This window comes from Haliaeetus albicilla, chromosome 14 (assembly GCF_947461875.1).
Source record: "Haliaeetus albicilla chromosome 14, bHalAlb1.1, whole genome shotgun sequence".
NCBI classification, from domain to species: domain Eukaryota; kingdom Metazoa; phylum Chordata; class Aves; order Accipitriformes; family Accipitridae; genus Haliaeetus; species Haliaeetus albicilla.
This window is the reverse complement of record NC_091496.1, coordinates 17,395,687-17,417,601: the sequence shown is the minus strand read 5'-3', so window position 1 is coordinate 17,417,601 and position 21,915 is coordinate 17,395,687. Positions and strand designations below refer to the sequence as shown.

The window sequence follows — 21,915 nt, the reverse complement described above, 5'->3', positions numbered from 1 at the left end:
ACAGCCTCCAACTGCCAACCCGTCTTGAGAATACTTCAGGCTTCAGTCCAAAAGACTTCAGCCATCAATGTAGATGTCCTACAGAAAGATTCTTCTAATGAAGCAGCAGCTTTGACAATGAAATGTAACACCAGCCGCAGCAAGTTTTACTTGACAGGGAGTTGTATGACTGAAAAGATTACTGCTTGAAACAAAAACATGTCCGTCATGCAATTTCATTATCACTCATTTATCAGACAATATAGGTGCTTTCAGATGTTCCCCTTAATCATTTGCTCCTCAGGAAGGGAACCAACTGGGATGCCAGTCAGCAAATGGATAGCGAGAAGAGGGATTCCACTGGACTGGGCACATTGCAGCAATCTAGACAAATACATAGTTTTCTCTCCTGCTGTTCCTCTACAAAGTACATTAGGGAAAGATCTTGGTGTACTGTCTGCACATGGAAAAAGCCATTACTAACTCGTGCTGTCTCAGCATCAGCATATATCAACGAGCATGATGGAGAAACTACAGAACTAATTACCTCCTTTTGTTCCTAAGCACATTTAATGAGCTTTCCACATCCTTGTTCATTTCTAAAAGGAACATTTAGAAATAATTTACTGATTTATAAATTATAACTGGACATCTATCAGTGTGGAGAAGGTGAATTCAACGGTTTCTGCTTTCAAAGCCACTTGTTTTCACACCTCTTCAGGACTTTTCTACACAGCTTCTGTATCCACAGCAACTCTTCTTTTCAAAAGCCACCTGAAATTCCACCAGTTTATTTTTTCTAGCTAAATTTTAACTTTGCTTTCTGTGCCATTCTTCCCAAATTTCTACACAAGCCATGGGTTCCCCACCTAAAACCTCCTCTTCTCCTTGCTCTTTCCCCCACATCCTTGCATCTCCTCCATTCCCAGCTCTGACTCTCTAAAGGCAGAGCGCCATTAATGTGATTAAATTTGCACAAACTATTATACAGCACTGTCTTGTTTTCCTCAGCCAGCACACCAGATGATTACACTATATAGGTGGGCATTTTCACCTGCAATCTGTCACGGTCACTGTGTTTCACCGAAGCTGAAAACACATTTAGGTAGAAAGGAGGTAGTCATTCACAAGCAGGTTCACACAGGCAGGAGCCAGTTACTCAACCTGCTCCAGTCGTGCAAAGGCACTGGGGGGTGTCACACCTGAATGGCCCCATTGACAGAGCCGAGAGAGGATCCCACCACTGCCAGCCGCCAAAGCCTTCAGGCTGGGTCTTCCTTTGACATGCTGGGATATATTTTCAGAAGCAGCACAGCGTCATTACTCCCCATGTTTCTTGGAAAAAAATCCAAAAAAATCTCATCAAGAAGGAGTTCTGGATAGCAGCCTCACTGGGCTCCATCAGGAGTACATGATGCTTTGGCTTTGGCCCTTCTTGGTGCTTTTTTGTTTTGGTTTTTTTGGCAATGTCTTACTTGCCACCTGCTTGTTACTCCTTCCCTGTGAAGAACCTGACCTTTACGAATCATCAGGTTAATGACAGCTCATTACTGCACCTGTGAATCAGGTTATAATTAGCCACTTCAGACAGATTTGGGCCAGGAAGCTCAGAATTCATTGTTTAGGCTTGCACACCCACTGGGAAGCTCAATCCCCAAACCAGGTCATGTTGAACCAGCCAGCACATCAAGACCACTAACAGAGGGGAGAAATTATCTCTCCTACAGTTTCTGAACCACTCTTCATGCCAGAGATCAGTTAAAAGGCTGGAAAACATAAGCGGTCCCTCAGAACAACGTAAAAGGCTGTGTTTCTATGAGGGCTTCCTAACTGCAGCCTGTACCAAAGAAAACAAGCTGCACAAATTCCTCCGGGACCATGGTTTTCACCCAGAAAAAGGGTGTGACTGGTAACACCAACAGATCCCCAACCTGAGGTTAGGTCATGTTTATGCAACTAGAGGTTGTACCCATTTAAAAGCACAGGCTGATTAAAACAGGTAAGAGCAATCTCAGCCAATGGAGAAGACAAACACAAATGTGCCTTTTTTTTTTTTTCTTCAAAGATACTGAAATCAGGGAAGCATGAATGTTAGAGCTGTTCATGACCAGTACACATGTACCATTCAAAAATGACCTGCACACTGATGCAGCATCCACTCAATGCTGCTCCACAGAATAGCACCAAAGCGTTATTTTTGTAGCTGCAATTATGACACAAAAGTTAAGGGAGCCTGGGTACTGAAGGCCATTGACCTTAAATAAGCATTTTTGGTTTGTGCATATTAGGCCTTGAATACAGTCATGAGTTGAAGCGTATGTGGATCAACTGACTTCCCCCAACAACTGCGTGAAGACCGGACTTGCTGCACACAACAGGTCCAGTTGATGTCAGGATGTTCTTAGACATATTAAAAGCAATTTTCCTACAGGCTAACTCCACATTCACAAGCAACCCACCATCATTCTTTTGACAGCTGTTGTGGAAGCCAGTCAAGGCTGTTACATCCTTCTTACTGCTCAAAGCAACATGAATGTGTGTGCGCTTCCATCAAAAGCGCCCTCCAACCTCAGAACTGCAAAATAAGCATAAAGCAGGTATTTTCACAGCCTAGTTTAAAGGCATATCTTTCAGGTATGCTTGGCTTCTTCACCTGAGGAGCTGTGACTTAAACCTTATTTTCGTGTTTTGCATCTCCTTCAAAGAAATGTCATCAACCAGAAGTCGTACAAGATCTAGATGTTCACGGGCAGAAAAAATTCAAAAGAAACTCTTCACAGGAGCTACTTTACAAGCAGCCTGTGACCAAATCCACTAAGTTAAAAATAAACACATACATGAAGTTCAGCCAACTGGGTACGTCAGCAACCATGTATGTCAGCAAGCCCAGGGCAGCACGGCAGCCAGGTGAGAAACGTTTGGCCCTGGGACTCAGGTTCTTGCTACCTGTGCAGAGTCCCAGCCTGACAGGGATCCTTCCAGGAGGGAACATTTCCAGCCTCCAGAGCAATCTCAAGCTGAGGCATCTTCTCAATGGACAAAGTCAGCCATGCTCAAAACATCGCATGTGTCAAAGACAATGTCGTTTAATAAAAGGCCAGGAAGAGCTGATTAAGATAACTAAGGTAAGCAGCACAGAAGGAATAGGGGCTTATACAGAAGCATTGCCTATTTGCTCCTCTTAAAAATAGTTCACAATGATACTAATAAAAAGATTTTTATAAGCCACATCTTGTTGGTAGGTGTTGTTACAAAACTACTTGGTTTTGGGGTGGGTTTTTTTCCTGCGTGATAGAGCTAGCTCACAATTTGTAAAATAAGGCAGCAACAGCCCACAATTTATGCTAAACAAGCACTGCTCACACAGACTATTCCAAATTATTTATGCATTGTTCCACTAGCAAAATGTCATAAGCTTCAGCTGTCGTACCAAGTGCTGGGATGTCCCGAAGTGCATCTATGGAAAACTTCAGCTGGGGCCACCATGTTTCTGAATGCCGACATACAGACAATGAACACCAAACAAAACCACTAAAAATCCTATTCTTCCACTCCTCCCTCCACACAACTCAATGAAAGAAGCCCATTTTCTTCACACACACACAAAAAAAAAAGGCTAGATTGTTAGCTCATTGTTTTCTCCTTGCTGAACACTTTGCAGCATGTATTCATATAGCTACATGTATTGATGTACTTCACAAATACTTCTGAATACTGTAACTATTAAAATAATTTCTTCCTTCTTACACCATAGCATGGTATGTTTTTCATCAGTACTTCACTTCTGTAAGCAAAAAAAGAGTACAAGCAAAAATGTTTATATACATATCTATTTAAAGATTACATGAAAAATTAGCTAGCTGAGAAGCAGGGCAAATTTTGTTTTGTTGACATAAGCAGAGATGTCTTTGGTAACTTTGCTTGATAAAATTAAGTTTCCATCAGGTGTAAATTTGGCCTATTACATATTTGATTGTGTCAGCCAACACTTTGCCTGTAGTCCTAATAAAAGTATTTTAAAATGTCTACAGCAAAGTGCAAAAAGATAAAAAAGCAATGAAAAAAATTCACACAATGGAGCACAAGTTAAGGAAAAAACGTAGGAAACCTGCTTTTTCTTCTTCTGGGTAGAAACTGGGAAAGTCTTCAAAGTCTTTTTTTTTGTTGTCATCTTACATATACCTGCCTGTCCCGAAAAGGTTGGAATATTAGCAAGACTAGCCTGAAAAAGACATGGATAAAGGGGATAATTGGCTGAATGTAATCCCCAAGTGCAATACCCAAGCTAACAGGGCTAGTGTAATCCTTAGGATATCTAAATGGGAATACAGCATTGAAGCACACAGGTCATGCTACCTTAATTTAGCAATGGCACACCTGCTAGAGATTTGCTGTTGTCCACAATCCAACGAGACACAGATGTTGACACTAATACTGAGAACCAAAATCCTTCAAACTCTTTTTTCTATAACACACACGTACTCTTAAGTTGCCCTGGGCCATAGCAGACCCTGGGCCATCCTCATTACTCTGAAATAGGACAGGATGATGAGTACCTTCCTGCAGAGGAAGGCAGCTCCTCATCCTTCTCCAGGACTCCCAGCAATGATGGGATCACTCTCTCCCTTCTCTGGTGCATGAGCTAGAGCCCAAGCATATCTGCTCCCGGGAGAAAAACTTAAGGCCTACGCCAGTGTTAATGATATAACCTGTACCGTGCTCAAAGACAAGCATGTGGAACTTGCATGTCAGATGACTTCTTCAAGGCAGCATGTCAGAGACGAAAGGTATCCTGAACCGTTAGCTTTCTCTACCAATAGCAGAAAACAATACTAATTGCTTTGTACTGCTTTTATGGAGCTAACAGATACTCTAAGCATGGGGATGGGTCCAAGTTTGTCCTCTTCCACTGTCCCCAGTAGCCCTCTCAACTAGGAAACATCAGTCTAGATACAAAATAGAAGTTACACATGCATACAGCCAGGTCAACCAGCATACGCAATAAAAATGCAATCCCACTTCCCAGTTGTAAGAGCAACTTTTAAAAGTCACCAAAAAACCACCCAGGTCAGAGCTGTCCAGATCACCTTCCCAGTGCATGGTCACAAGGCTGGCTTGGGAACAAGGCTCCTCCACAAGGACCTTGCAGAGCCCCTTCTAAGCGTGCAACTTGACAGCTCAGGTCCAGACTACATGTAGACCGACCCTGCACGGAACCAGTGATTTTGGAAAACCATCAGTGTGAAACATCAGCCAAAAAACCCCCACTGTACTGGGTACTGAGGGTAAGAGGAAAGGACTGATTTATTCTATACAAGGCCTTGGTGAACCCACACTTTGAATACTGCATGAACTCTGCCTCTTCATCTTAAGACAGAACAGTTAAAGAATGGCAACTGAAGTGATGAAAGGAATGGAGTACTCTTAAGAAGATACTGGCAAAGCTGGAACTCTTCAGTCTGGAGAAGAGAAGAGTAAGAGAGGAAAGGACTGATCAAGAGTGGTAAATAAGCTGAATGCTGAACAGTTATTCACCAAATCTCAAAATTCTGTAACTTCAGGCCACTTCTTGAAACCACTAAGAAATCTGTTAAAAAGGAAAGAAAATAAATCGCTTCTTTAGAGTCAAGAGTGGATTTCTGTAACGTACTGTCTCCATAGCTTCCAGTTGTAGACAGCACCAGCACTTTCAATAGGGAGTTAAATTCATGGATAACAGGTCTGCAAACAGATACTGAAGTGACAAGGCAGCGATGTACCTTCTGATACCCCTAATACAGTGTTTGTGGATGCTATATAGGAGTAGGAGGTAAAGAGACCACAGAAAGCAACTAAGCTCACACATTTCCTATAAATAGCTCCTATAACCATTGCTACAGAGTACCAGGGGACATGGACTACTGGCCTGACCAGAAAGGCATTTGTATGCTCAGGATGAGTACAGAGGGAAGCGGCGGGCTGGGAAGAGTTTGCATGGCCCTGGGAAACCTCACATCCAAGCAAAAAGTTTTGCCTGATGGTTTTTGCTTGTCACCTGTAAGTAACTGGCAGTGCTTATCACGTGCAATTACCAACTCAGTGTGCTCTATCTCCTGATGACAGCAGTTGATGGTGAACCACAGATCCTACTGCTCAGCCAAGTAATCTTAGCTACTGCTGAGGAAGATAACACAGGCAGCTATGTATGCAACTGGTCTAGACCAACAAGGCCACCAAGCACCTGCTATGGTCTTAAGTCCTAAAGTCTGTGCAGCTAGGCAGACTAAGGAGAAAACATCAAACATGATGCTTTGCATCATCAAGGTGGGCGTCCTCAAGGCTGAAAGGACTTAGAGGCATGGGAAGGCATGTTTCAATTTGTTATTGCAGTGGCAAGGAAGGCTCAAACCCAGGTCACTCCCACACAGTTAGAGTTGTGCTGCAGTACTGGGATGTCCTTGCTGCTGCTAGAACAGGAGTAACAAGGACTAGCCAGTCTGGAGATGACACAGGTTTTGAAGAGGCATAGCATATGCAGTGGCATGGCAAAGGCTCTGGCATTCAGTAGCACACAGTGCACGCTGATAGCTCCAGGCAGGTGAGATCCCAGAGGGACGACATCAGAGAAGGTGAAATGAAGAATATCCCAAATAGAAAAGTGTCAGAACACTTCTGTAGCTAGGGCAGTATGTATGGTCAAGTAACCTGGGTGTACATGGGTGCACAAGATGCACTTTTACAGGAAAACGTAGACAACTTCTCTCTCTGTGAGCTACTAATTTATTTTAAGAGAGCCTAGGCTGGAAATGGATGCTTTTACCAGAACTCCTCAGAGACAGTCAGAGATCTCAAGTGGCTTTCAGCTTTACAGTGAAGATATTTCTCTTACCTTGCTTTATATATTTCTCTTACCTTGCTTTAAGTACTTCATTGACTTTTTGTTCTAGTTCTAATCTCCTCTGCCGTTCCTTTTCTAGCTCCTGCCTTAACGTTTCAGCGTTTGTTTCTTCTCTCAGCTTCCTGAGCTCCTCCTCTGTTAATTAAAGGAGAAGAAAAAGATTTAGTTACCTTGAAATATTTCTACAAGGAAATTAAAATCTAATTATGATAGATTAGGTAGGGGGGTTTTATCTGTGCTATACCAAATACGTTCACCAGAAAAAAACAAGTAATCAAGGGCTAGGAAGATTTCATAAAAAGCACACAGCTGTATCACGTACAAAATATTTAGTTACAGTTGTTAAATCAAGGAGAAAAACAACTTTAAAGTTTTCTTTTCAAGATGCAATGTATCAAAAATAAGCCCTTGGTACAAGCTACCTTTATCTAAACACAAGGTGACATACCCTTTATTCTGCAAAGAAATAATCAGCAGAAAAGGCTGTCTATTGCTAAATCCAGTGGTCATAACAAGAAAAAAAAGTATCTGTTTTCTTCGCCCATGTCTATGGGTAGGAAAAAACCAAACCGTATACTCACATAAAGTTATATTATGCCATATAATCCTCTATACATCAATTTCTGGCACCCCTGTATTTTTGTATAAGTCAGATGGCCCCATTATGGACCTAAGCATCTTATGGTTTTAAGATGGGGTTATGAGACAAGGAATTAAGTTCAGATTTTTACCCTTTTCTGAGGTTACAATGTACCCTACTAACTTCCATGTAATAATTTTATATATAAAAATATAAACACATACACACACATATATTTACTTATACAAACACACATAGACCGTCTCAGAACTTTTTTCATGAGAAGTTAGTATCAACTATGCATAAGGCTTTTTTGTGGCTAATTAGCCTTGCATTTTTGTTTCTGGCAGTATCCTTATTCATGAGCTTATTTTACTCTAGAGCTACAACAGGGTCACTATCAGTGATCACTTTTCCCAGATAGGCATATAAGAGACATGACAAAAAGACGACAACTGGGAATCACTCTCTTTTTTTTTTTTTCTTTTTTAAACAAAAAAATTACTCTACATTTTGGTCTCTGGGCTGGTTTTTAAGTTCAGTATCAGCAATAAATTGTAGAACAGCAGGTGTATTTCAAGCTTACAGCAAACCAGTACAGAAAATACTTGCTAATTCCACCATCACCACAGACACAAGGGTTGAGGTTTTACATTGTTTTTACATGATTCGTGTATTACGCCATACCCTCCAGCAACCTCTTCTGTTTATTTTCACGTATTGCCTTGTAAACCTTTGCTAGTCAGATAATTTTGATATCTGACCCTCTCTGACTCCAATCATTATGCATCTTGAGAAGGTCTGAAGCCCTAGTGCAAATGTTCAGAGGAACTGACACAAACACTCCCACCTCTGAAGGAGGCCCTTGTGCAGTACCTTTGATCATTTATTTTACTTGCTGTGCAAGTTAGGTGGTACTAGATTATCTGTATTCCTGCAGCGCTAAGAGATTTAGAGCACAGAGTTAGGGGAGAAAGGAAAAAGATACACAAATCAAGAGGACATGACAGTTTCCACCATGAGGCTACAGGTTGAACTCCACCAAACAGAAAGGAGTGCTGCCATCTCCCCATTGATGCTTCGTTAGTGACCTCAGAAAGAAGAGTCAGAGCACATAAACCAAGTTATCTTCTAGCAACTAAAAGTGCTAGAAGGGTAGGGTAGGGAACTTTCACTGTTGCAGCAGGTATTGTCTCTCCTGTAAATAAATGGAAAGATATGGACAAAAAGGCATACCCATACGTGGTGCTGTTCCTAATCATGTGTCCACAAGGACTTTTAAATCCAATACGAAAACTACGTTTATAATTAGTTTACCCTACTTCCAAGGGCTCACCCTGTTCCAGAACAAGAGCACGCACACAGCTAAGGGGAAACATCTGTTGCACTTAAATGCACTGGACCTTGTGCAATATCATGAAGATATCACAAAAACTTCCAAAGCTTCATAGGGTTGTTATCTTCAAGACCATTAAAGGGAAAAAATTTTTCACTAAGCACTTTTTTTTTTTTTTTAAAGAGGAAGTGACTATGCATTGTGTGTACATAAGAAAACCACAAGTAGTATAAATTAACCTCGGTGCCCTTGAAAGTCTACTCAGATCTTCCAGCTTCCTTAATTCCAGTTGTTCTGATTGTGCTACATCTTGTTCTACTAAAACCAAAACAACCCCCAGAAACTTGACCACTAGCAGGACAAGCAGTGCCAGAGATTCTTTATGGAAAGAGGCAGAGTAAAAGGATACACAACGAACAGGGCAGAACTCCTATAGAACAAAACATAAAAATACAGCACCCCATCATTAAGGATTGTCACAGCTTCACCTTTCATAGCATTTCCTAACTTTCACATACATGACTGCAATTCAGATCCACCCCACTATGACTGCTCTGGCCCCTCCAACTCCTTAAAGCAGTATTTGTTGCTACTTGGCAGCAGTGCTGTCTGGTGTTGTAAAACCTCTGTGTTTGGTTAGTTAAATACTCTAAAGTTTGCTAAGCAACAGAAACCATGGCAGAGGGTGGGGTGGTGTTCTTCCTTGCTCTCTCCCCTGAAATAATCTACAATTTGACCAAGCTGAACGGCACTTTCAGAGGATATTTCTCTAGCCCCAAGGGGTCGTCCTGCAGAACCAGTGAAGCTGGCTACAAAGAGCAGAGGTTACGAACCCTTGAGAAGAACCTGTAAACATTTCACCATGGTATCTATCCACTGAGCTTTACAGATTAGTATCCTCCTTGACGATGAGAATGGGAGGGCTCCTTGGATTTCATCTTCAGCCAGTCAAAATTCAAACAACCTCCCCACTCCACACACACACACACACACACACAAAAGGGTAGAACATAAAAGGTCAGGCTTCAGCTCCAAGATGAATCGGCTTCCATAATTTCCCTCCTTGGCATATCAATCACAGCTCCCTATCTCCTGCTGGGCAAGAAACATTAAAATATTACAAGAGGCTCAGTGCATGTCTTAACTGGACATGCAGGTGATGTGAGTAGCCATAACAGTGACCTGGTTAGAAGGGGAAAATTACTAACAGAAGAAAACGTCTGCTGAAATACTGACAGAGAAAATGCCTGCCAGCCTGGGAACTAGGCCTTGGAACCAGAAGCATCCTTGAGAAGTACAGCTGGCCTCTTTGAAGTACACAGATGGGTACCTAGAAACCAGAGACATCCTGAGATACCACTGATAAGCACAAAAACAAGGAACTGTAACAGCAACTTATCATCTGAAAAGGTGAAAAATAGTCTGCAAAAGGGAGAAAACATCCTGAGAAAGTAAGAATTGGTAACTGCCATTGGCTGTTCTGTCTGCAAGAACAGGAAAACAGTCTGGAAAAATAAAAATTTGCCTGAGAGAACAGAAAACATCAACATTTATTGGCTATTCCAGGTAAAAAACAGAAATTAATAGCATCTATTGGCTGCTGAAGTGGTGGTGTCCTACACCTCCTTATTTCTCTATGATATAAAAATGACTTAATTTTTATCCAAAATGAAGCTTCTCTCTCTGAGAACTTCCCATGCTGCATGTAGTTTTCCTTTCCTAAATAGGCTGAACTCTCGACACAAACTTTCTAAGAGATCTTGGACCCTCGCTGGGGAGGGTTTGGTTTGTCCTCCCACTTCTGGGATGGTTTGGCCCATTCTGAGATCTGTCCAATAAGCTTAATACTGGTATTATTGTAAACATATGTATATGTGCGTAAGTAATCTATCATAATTACATCTGCTGCTATATTATTGATAAGTTTGCTTCACCAGTGTTAAGTTTGTAGTCACCTGTAATAGTATACACCTACTTGGTTGCTGCCATACTATTGACTGCTGCCAACAATTTGTAACAGCTTTATATATACTTTTTTTTCCATACACGTATATTTGCTTTATCAATCATAGGTATAGTTGCTAGTAGTGATTTTTGTGGTATTTGTAGCAAACTGTAATAAAATAGAGAAATTTAGAGTAAAAAGCCTCCGTGTCCTTCTGCATTACAGAATCCTACCAACCCACTGTCACAATCTCTATATACCCGCAGGCTGGGTAACCCTTTAGGTTGTGACAGCAAGTGTGACCCAGAAAAACCACTTTAAAATCTCTCCAGCTAAGTCAACTTGTGTAGAAAAGCAGGACAGTATCTGGATGCTATTGCACTTTTAAAAGTGAGCTTCAGAAGTCTGTGAGACAGGGCAACAATAGCATTTCAACTGCATTAACCTGAGTACTACTGCACTGTAAACCCTAGGAGAATTGACCCCATAGGAAAGAGCATCATCCACGATGCATCTCACAGGTTACCAAAAAAATTTATCCATTTCAGTTTTTCTACAGCATTTTATCCTCTATTAGGTGTAACATAACTGTCACACCTGAAGGATTTGATCATTTAAATTTAAAGATTTAACGTTTCAAAAAGTTTAGCTGCTATCATGCAACTGCTAAAAGACAAGCTACTGAGCGCTTCGTTGCGTCATCATATGGCATCAGCCATTACAGCAACTGAAAAATTTCAGTTTGCTCCTCAGAATACAAAAGCTTGTAAGAAATGCTTTGATAAAAAGCTCTTAGATACCAAAGTATTTAGTTCAGGTGAGACTGAACAGAACCTGAGTAGTATTTCGAAAAGAAAGATGATACATCAGGCTGGGAAGGTGTGGCAGCAGCTTGGATTTCTAATTCAATACTGCATGTGCAGTAAAGCGGATGTTTCCCTTAATGCGGGGATTGGAGGTGGATTAGGGAGTCTCCTAGTAGCTGTTTTACATAATAGCATTCCTTCGTAGGCCTACAGGTATGCTGCAAAATCCCCCTCTGGGACAAAGTGACCAAAAATTTCTTTCAGAGCATAGCTAAAGACTGCAGACTACTGTTTCTAGCTACCAAATCAGTTTAGTATTAAACCTAAGGAGACCAAGTTAAAAAACTAGAAATGCCCAAAAGCATACATGCACCCTGTAATATTTACATGGGGAAACACCAGTACTTAACAAGATATAAATAACCCTTCTACGTCTATGTTAATTATGGCAAATCTCCCTACAACCCTCTGAACATTACCAGAGTTCAAGGATGTTGTTTAGTTGGTACTAAATGCACTAAATCCCAACCACACACAGTCAAACTGGATCTCACCAGCCACGCTGACAGAGCCAGACATTCGGAGTTTTCTCCAGTGCAGGCAGCTTCTACCTTTGCCAGACCCCCAGCTCCTACAGAAAGCTAATATTTTAAATTTGTCCCAACTAAACCAACTATATGACATTACTAACAAGGTGTTAGGAGTCTTAAAACATGTCTATTTTCACTAACATAGACATTGAAGAGCTTTTAGTCTTTATTTTAAACACCAGCAGCAAGTTGCAGTGTTCTGAAAGACAAGGAATCGCTCCACCACTTCTGATAATGCAAAGACATACAAAGAACACTGACCAACAAGCAGTGATGGAGGAAGGACCCACAACAGCAATCCCTAACCTGTTTTTTTCCTGTTTCCAGTTATTTTGTAATTCATATACTCCTCCGGAGACAAGTTCACAATTCATAGCAATAACTGGATACAGCTTAATTGTGTACTATTTGTTTCTTGTTCTTCTAATCTCTAACTCTCCTTACCCAGGGCTTATGTGACACCACCTCAAATTCAATACCTCACATGATCTACTACTATACAGGGATCAAAATGTGTTGTCCACACATTCAGCTACACAACTAATCCTCAATGAACTCTCATTCCTCCTTCCTCAAAAACTTCTTTTCCTATTGCTCCAAAAGACCCATCCTGAGCTACTTTATCTTCAGCTAATCTTTGCTCAGCTACACTCTCTAGAAGAAAATAATGCTAAAAACATATGAAGATTCTTTTTAACCCAACCAGTCTATGAATGGGGACAAAAAGCAAGACATCCACATGCTAATTATAAGGGGAAAAAACCCACAAACCAAACAAAAACAAGTCAGCAAAGAAAGAAAACTGAAGGAAGAACTGTTCAGAGGGTTTTTGCATTTGAGAACACCTTGTTTCCTTGCTTTGTCAATTTAATGGTTTTCCCTTTTGGTCAGGCCTCTTGCTTGTTTGCATGAGTCTTTCATACAGAAAAAAGGGGAAAAAAAGAAGATTTTCTAATGGCAATATTGGTGTCATAAAAAGCCAAAAAAGCAGAGAGAAACATTAAAGATAAGCTAGATTTTTTGAGTGCATATCCTTTCCTCCTCTCTATCCTGTTTTATATAGGTGTTTTGGTAGAGTGGAGAAATGCAACAGTTAAGTATAAAACCCACATTTTCACTATAACCTTTCTCCAGCTCAGTCTGGTTTACCTGCACACATCAAAACCAACAAGTGATGTGTCATATTCAGAAACAGTCATACGAGTTTGCCTTAAAAAACCCCTAACATGGGTTTGGCAGTTAAACAATCCCTCTTTTTACTTTTTTTGTTTCCATCATTCTGCTGTGCCTCTCGTTGCTCTTTCAAAGGCAGAGCTCCTGTTCCAGTACTTAAAATAAGCATAGCTTTTGAGGACCAATTTTTGAGTGTCTTTGCATACGCCTACAGGGTGGGGAGCAGCCTGGGCCCTCTCTACGCTGATAGGAAATAAGCCAACTCTGATCCAGAAGCAGTGGAGGGAAGGTTAAATCTGAACCATCATCCTGCTTCTTAGTGCAATTAATACTCCCCCTGGTACTATTTTCCTCACCTCAATAGCAGAGTTTCATGTGAAACTGCTCTTCTATCTCATGTGATGAGGAAGACTGATTTACAAAGCACATCATGTTTGACAAGATCTTCTTCCTCTATGCAAACTGGTCTGGTCTCCTCTCTCACCATTCCTGTTATGTCCCACTTCAAGTGGGTGAGGTTGGAAAGAATTAAGATGTCATTACTATGGTATGTACAAAATAGTTATGCTAACAACCAATTAGTAACTTTACGTTTACATACAGTGTTTTCAGTAGACCTTTACTGTGTTGTAACAGACACAAGATCATTTCCCCTTCATTACAGAAGGATTTTAAATTAAGCTTCCTGAAAATATCTGAACTATCTTAAAAATCAATAGCTTACTGAGACAGATCCCCATCTCAAAATATCAAGTGGGAAGTTTTCTGTTGCTAGATACACTTTTGCCAGCTTAAAAGTCATGAAAAGTACTCCTGCTCCATGAATTTTCAGAAATTTCAGAGACTAAAAATGCCAGAAGAGTTGCAGAATCCATCTAAAATGAAGGGAATTGCAAAAATTTTGTCATTATTGCAGGAACTGTTTTCACTCCCTGTTTTTGGCAGAAGTGAAACAAGCTATAAACATTTCAACGTCTGGCTTGGGAAGAGCAGTAGGTTCTTCCAAGGCTTTTATGTTACTAAGCCGAGCAGGGAAGAGCAGGTTCCACATGGGGGTCCCAAAATCTCTGACCCAGTTATACAAAAGGGACAGGCACAGCAGCGCTGACCACTGCCCTGCCTGAGCTTTCACACCGACTCCACAATTCATGAAGCCAAGTTGGGCACCCAAAAAAAGGCAGAAGCAAGAGCACATCCCACCTACTTAAAGCGATGCGTAGGCACCATCTGTTTGAGCCCATGGAGGAGCGAAAACAATACACCTCTGTCAGCGCTGTGCTGCGCTTTGGTTAACCAGCCCCACGAAAAGGCAGCGTGATGGCACATGATCCTCCTGGGTTGGACCCTCCAGCATTCTGGCATCTTCACGCCACCACCATTGCCATGCTTTATCCAATGAAGAGGGCAGATTGCACAAGCCAGTCCCGGAACAAGGACCAGCCCAGGACTCCAGCCTGCTGCTGCGCTGGGCTGGAATTGCATTCTTTCCCTCTCACCTCGGGAGAGGGTCTCGGGAACCTTGTGCTCTTGGAAGCCAAGTTGAGAGCAAGAGCACAACCCATCCTCCATCAGTCAGAGCAGAGTTCTCACAGATGAGAAATGGAGGTCTGAATCCTCTTTTGTCTGTACTGAGGCATCTTAAACACCAGGCAAATGCTCTAACCTGCTCACAATTGCCTCTTCCAACAACGTTTCCAGGAAAACGAAGCCAGTTTTGGAGGGTGTTTTGTCCAGGAAGGCTAGACATGCATTCAATATACATGGTGCATCATGTAAGCATCTCTGGGAATAATCAAAACCTTCCCTACACCTTTTAAGAAACTTTCTGTGAGTTTTGAGAAGTCTCCCATTCAGAAGTCAGACCTTGAAAAAAACTTAAAAAATTTGTTAGTACAAAGCAAGCAAGAGCAGCTCTGATGAACAGACAGCTCTGCAGCAAAACCTGGACTCATGCCTTTTTACTGTGGCTTCTCTGGGTGCCCAAGGAAGATGTTCAAGAAGATTCCCCACCAGTCACCATACACAAACCACAGTCCTCATCAGAGGAACTCCACAAGCTCGACAGATGTGTGCAGATCTGTCGGAAACACACTGTCAGTGTCTGGGAGTCCAGGATTTTAAGCTGAAAGAAAGGAGGGCGCTTAGGGGAAGGAGCAGAGGGTGGGAGAAACCCAGGGTAAGCTCCACTGCCACCACAGCCTCAGTGCTCACCAGCATCAGCACGCTTTATTTAGCAGCCCATGCTGCAGCATCAGGATCCCTTGGCCAGGGTTGTCCATCTAAGCAAGGAATGGCTACTATGGCCCACAGTCAGTATTTGGGTGGCTGAGATATACACAGCAGCTACTTACTCCCTTACCAGGGTCTTCACCTGCTACTTAAATCAACTCTTTATTCTGCTTCAAGATTTCTAAACCAAAAATGACTACAGGCTGCCAGGTCAGTAAGACGACAGCAAAACCAATGCAGTGAAACTATTCCTCTGCTCTTCTCTAGCTCTGCTACTGCAGCAGGTGTTTGACCCTCATGTCAGGAGAAATTACACCAAGGGTGTCCTGACACAGTTGGGAGTCAGACTCTGACTCAGCTTCATAGTCAATTTGTGGCACACAGAGGTATTAGCATTTCTGTACAGAACAGGACTTTGTAGTACAGGTCTTTTGCTGGTTACAACCACTACGAAACACTTCGCCTCTGAGGTTTATCACTTTCTAACACCCCAGAACTGCCCAAGGACCACATATGGTTTTCTAGAGCTCTACTTTCATGAGGTCTGCATTCTGCTAGGTTGCTCTTCTTACAAAGAATAATTGGGTCATTTATACCAAAATGGAGAAGCCAGAGAAAACAATGGGAAGTTAGTCACATACAAGGTTTAGACAGGAACATGAGAATGAAGAATGTGGGAAAGCAGAAATTTCAATGGGAAAGCATAATCCTCACTTCTTTTGTAATGTTGATATAAAAATCATAACCAAAGCCAGCAGTTTTGTAAGCCCCTAGAGACTCCTGCCACAGCCTGCTGTACAGACTGGAATGCAAAACCCTTGTGGGAGAGGACTTATTTCCTCCTAAAGCTTTTCATCCTCACACAGCGTTTCTTAGATTTACCAGTTTATGACTAACGTTCTTCTCTAAGTCACCTGGTTTGTTTACTGTTAGCTGCTGCTACCACCACCTCCTCTTCCCGAGCTGCTAAAATTAGCATTGCAAAAGGATTGAACATCCTTGAATGAAAACTAGCTAATACTTCATGTAAACCATAGGATGCACGTGTGCCTACAAAGCACCTTGTAGCACAGGGACCAGAGTGCTGATATCAGGAAAACTGCCCTCCATAACCAGGCACAAACGGTAACGGGAAGGTGCAAACCCAAAAAGGTATTGCCTATAGTTTTGTCTTTCAAATGCAAAAGCAGCAAGCAAGTTTTTATTTCTTGTTTAGATACAACCAGATTTTGAAATAGAAGTGCTAAAACCACTACTAACCTTAGGATATTAACCCAGCTGCCCTAGTTCAGCAGTTGCCTTCCCTACCTGAACCTTTAGCCAGCACCAAGGCAATGTTCATGTGCATTAAAAACAAGTTATATTAATACACAAAGTCCTTTATAAGCAGATTATTCCGATGGTGACAGCTCCAAGACAGAGCTTTTTCCATCCACGTGCATCTGGAGGTCCAGCAAACTAAGCTCTTTGCACTTTTCATTCAGCAGGCATTCAAGACTTGTTCTGCAGAACCCACCCTGATACTGCCGTCTGGACAGACCCAACACACTTTTTCAGCATTCCTGTACTATGGCTCAGAAGGAGCCATTAGTTTACGGAGATTAAGAACATTCCCCCACAGACAGGAAAAGCAACTTTAGCCCTTTCAAGCTGGAACAGTCAGATGATCCCTCCCTTGCTTAAAACATCATTATCCAAGATCCCTTCCTCCTCGTGCCTCATCCTCCTGTCAGTCTGCAGCTTAAATCCCTTGCGTTTCCAGTCACATTTTATTTGCATTTACAGCTATGCAACACACTAAGCAATTCCTCTCCATCTTCACTTCTCGATGTTTAGATTATCTCTTTGCTAAGGAAGAGATTCATCTGACATCTTAGATGTACGTATTTTCCCTTTACAGACAACTGTTTTTATCCAGTAACTATTTGCTCCAGATTTCCTCTGCAGCTTGTAGAGGCTACAGTTAGATTTGGGATGTGTTTCACTGAAAATACTAGCTGGCCAAACTACACCTTTTACTGGTGCCTACTAACGGTTGAACGGAGTTTAGAGAAGACTACCAGTTCACTCTTCCTTTAGCCAGGCTGCAACTACAGACCCACACTGACTTGTAGCTGTGTTGTGTATGTGTACATTATACATTATGCATAGCTGGAAGGAAATCTCTCCTCCTTAAACCTCCTGGCTCATGACACACCAATACAAATAAGAGTTACAGAAGAGGCAAAAATAAAGCCAGGATCAGGCTAATAATGATTAGAAACTCAACACATTAAAAAGCAAATCCATGGAACCTTAAATATTTCCCCCACATACTAGCAGTTGCTTTGATTTTTGCACACCTAGCTGGAAGAAATGGAGTAAGAGGAAGTGGCAAACAGTTTATGCAAAAATACAATTACAGCAAGGTGTCCTTAAGGAATTCCATAATTAAAAATAGTATGCAAATACAGCTGAGTGACTAGCCTTCTTGAAAAACACCTACTGCAGCAATAGGATTTAAAAACAATAATGATCAGGCCTTCTTCCAAGGGCAAATTAAAGTAAACAAACTGCACATTTCAAGAATGTTTTTCTACTCATTATCAATTCACTTTTGGGAAGAAAAAAAACAACAAAGCATTTCTAGTACATAAAAAAAACCAAACCCAAAACATTAACTCAAAGCGAAGGACGAAGAAAACAGAAGAATACAGGAACCATATCCAAAAAGTGAGCTCCTACTTCACTCCCAACTGACAAACAGTTAAATATTTCAGCCCAAAACTTTGAATGTGTAGGGGAATAAGGGATAAGCTTCACTACACTTATTTCTCTACCAGTTTACCATTTTTTCCTCCTGTTTTTACGTTCAGAGTTACGACCAACTTGCCAGTACAACTCTATAACTGCAGCTACAGCAAACCCCAGGCTTTAGTGGAGAGCTCTTGACCTAGCAGTAAGGGCTGGAGACACCCAGGACTGACCCATGCCACTCAGCTGAACCACCCCATTGGCCTGAACATACGACCATCTGCTCAAAGTTTATGTGAAAGGGTGAGCTTCGTTACCCTTTACCTTGGAGTTTGCTACAAAGGTCTGCGCAAAGGAAAAAGATTGAGCTAGAAGTAGTAACATAGTTGATCAGAAGGTTTTCAAAATACAGCAAGAGCCTGAAGACTAAAAACATTCACAAAAATGCCTGCCCCATGTAGTTACTGTAAGCATATACTAAGGACTGAGAATGGATTCACCAGCCATGGAAGTATTTGGGAACCCTATCATGTTTTTACAGCAAAAAGCATGTCCTAGTTCAAATCAGAAATCAGTTCTGGGAAGTCCTACTGTTTGTTACACATCAGATTACATGAGGAAATCACAAATGTCCCATCTAGTTTAAAAAACAATTTGATAACAGGACCTTAAGCAATATCTCTTTGGGGATGGAAGGAGTACGTGGTAACTCCGTACTGCACAGTTAAATAAGAATTCAAATAAATCACTGAAACCAACAAGGCAAGTCAAACAGAGCTTTCAGTTTTTGCTTGATACTCCAACCATGATACCTCTTCCAGATATCAGTGGAAGCTGATAGCAGCTCGCTATAAATTCTTGCCCAGTCTCCTTTATCAGGCCTCCCTCTCACACACACAGGGGGATAAATATCAAAGAAATATTGCCAAATGAAAACACAAGTCTTGTTGTTAGATTATAACCTAGAAATTGAGTAGAATCTATAGCCTTGTTACTTCTACCCCTTAGAAAATATCTGACAAGCTCTGAACACATAAAAACAACCCTTATATCCTAAAGTTCAAAAATAATCCATTAAAATGATTATTTTGGGAAGCAACTGAGCAAGAGTTCTCGTTGATTTATTACAGAGATCTCTACTTTGTCAAGTTAAAGGAATGCTTGTCTTCCACTTTTCTGGTTTAACTATCCTGTCTTACAAGTCAGCAGTTCAGATCTGCTGAGGTAAAATCCCAAAAGTCTCACAGGTGCCTCTAGCCATGAATGACAATTTTGTCTCATATGCACACACATATACATACACACAAACCCTAACAAGTAACACTTGAAATCTATAGGTATTCTTATCTGTATTTCTTACAACACTTACCGGTAATTCATATACTGTTAAGAGACATGTGTTTTAAGACATATTACTTGTTGAAACAGCTGCCAAGGAAATATATATTGGTCACCCCTTCAGAAATCTCTTCTTACAATTACTACTAGACAAAAAACACCTACTGCAACCACACTAAGGTTGAGTTAATTCTAAGATAACCTGCAGATGTCAACACCAAGACTTCAACTAAGCAGCCTTTGTCATGTAGTGAGGTATGTTGTGAAGAATGCAATGAGGACAAAAATACCCAAGTGACCCAGAAACCCTGAGAATACTTTTAAGTTCCTCCTAGGGAAGCATCAGTCCACGCGCTATCCACACATCAAGCACACCTCAAAATTCTGATGCCAACTTTTGCAGTTTAGAGAAGCCTTATTTCAGCAGGCTTAAACCATTCCTTTCCACAGAGCATTAATTTTATACTTACGTAAAAAGTGTTTTTCCAGTAAGGCTATTTCCAGGTGACCTTTGATCTCATTCAGTCTGTCAGACTCTGTTCTGTTAAAATCCTGGACTCCTGAAGCCATGATGATGGTCCCTGGACCAGCCTATAAGAAAGCCAGAACACACTCACAGCTCGGAGGCACATTTTTTTTTTTTTGTCATTTAAATACATCAACTTACTTCTGGGGCAGTAAAGATGCAAGTATCAACAACTCTGCATGCCTCTTATTCAGCATTAAATTACCAAAATAAATGAGTGAAAACTAATCAAATGCACAGCATCTCTCCCATGTGAGTTTACAGAACGCACTTCTGCAGACCTCAGGGAGTTACAGAAAACAAAGATATTTTCCCCCCCTTACCAGTTCTGCTGCATCATCATTTAGCCTTTCTTCTGCTGACTTAAAAGGCATACTATTCCTCTCCTCTTCCTATTAAACGAACTGTCAATTCAACATACTTTACATATAAAATTGTGAAGCTAGCAAATGTAATACTTTTCTAGATATTTACTGAGCTATTAGAAAACACATATTGTCTATTTTAATATCCATTTATGAAGTGTGTAATTCTGAAGACCACGGTTTCTCTGCACAGAAAGGGTTCCCTGCTCCCCAACCTCCAGCACAGCCCAGTTACTGCTGAAGGATGTGGTCAGTGCCCAGAAGCTCATCCTGGCAGGCCAGGAGAGGGGGGAGTCAGGAGACTGCATGTCTCGAGAGATTTACCAGCACCCCTTGAACAAATTCAGCACTGGAAATACTGCAGAATGCTGGAATTGAAGAGCAATTTGATTAGTTAGGAATGACAATGACAACCACCACCTCCATGAAGTGAGCACAGAAAAGCCCCAAGCCCACACAGCAGAAGGCAGGTGATGCTGTCCTTCCCTCAAAGTGGGCATTTTCAGACAGCAGTGGAAAGGGTGGGTGAGGGCATCTCCTGGGTAAAGGTTGTTCAGGCACTGTGTGCAGCCCCCACCAGGTACAAAAAGTCTGCCAACAAGTATTACAGGAGCTTCTCCAACAGTTTGTACTCAAAATCAAAGTGCTAGATTACAGAAGCCTACACCTAAGAAATGACCTCAAGACAAAAAGAGATTTATTTACCTATCCTAATCATTCCCCCACCCTTTGTTTGAGCCCTGAAAACATACAGGAACTGTATTGCTTTCAAAAGTCAGCTTGCATACATTTAATCATGACAGCTTAAATTACATACATATATGAACTCAACTAATCTACAAGAGACTTAATTAAAAGACATTTCTATGTTTTAGGAAATATGTGCAGAAAGCTTACTGACAGCAAAGTACTTTCACTGTTGGGAATGATTTGCACTTTTAAGATAAAACAGTGCGGAGATACCTATTAAACATCTGTTTTCTTGCTTGAGCTGAACAGATGCTGAGTTTAAGCCTCAGAATTTGTCTATACAGGCAAATTAGCACTCTGAAGGCATTTATTGCACAGCGTTTACCTGGCAGCAACTCCCCACCTGGGCTTGCTCAACACAGTGCCAAGCAGAGATGCTATTTCCAGTCCCAAAAGCAACACACGCCCACACAGCACTGTGCCAACACTGCTAGCCCCAATGAGGAGCAGAAGCTGTTAGCTGAGCAGCAGCCCTGCGCTGCTTCCCATTTTGGAGCCGGCATGAACCACGCCATAGCAGAGACGGACAGACCCCAGGGCAGTCCTCACACGGGGAGCTGCAGCACAGCATCCTCCTCCCCGTGCTCCACATTTCCCGTTCACGCCTGCCTTTAGCCAGAGAGGTGCAGTAAGACATGCCATTTGCAACCACTCCAGCCTGCTGAAGAGCAACTGCTGCCTGTTTTCA

At 41.6% G+C, this 21,915-nt stretch overlaps 1 protein-coding gene across 4 annotated transcripts in view; it reads right to left on the bottom strand.

The window, feature by feature from the left end:
* GRAMD4 (GRAM domain containing 4) overlaps window positions 1-21,915 on the bottom strand; it is a 78,058-nt gene that overhangs the window by 24,268 nt on the left and 31,875 nt on the right. For all 4 annotated transcript variants that reach the window (XM_069801894.1, XM_069801895.1, XM_069801897.1 and 1 more), the window contains 2 exons: window positions 20,057-20,177; window positions 6,871-6,991 (listed from right to left, as the gene is read on the bottom strand). In XM_069801894.1, the coding sequence (XP_069657995.1) occupies window positions 6,871-6,991; window positions 20,057-20,177 (242 nt within the window). The remainder of the gene's footprint in view (window positions 1-6,870; window positions 6,992-20,056; window positions 20,178-21,915) is intronic.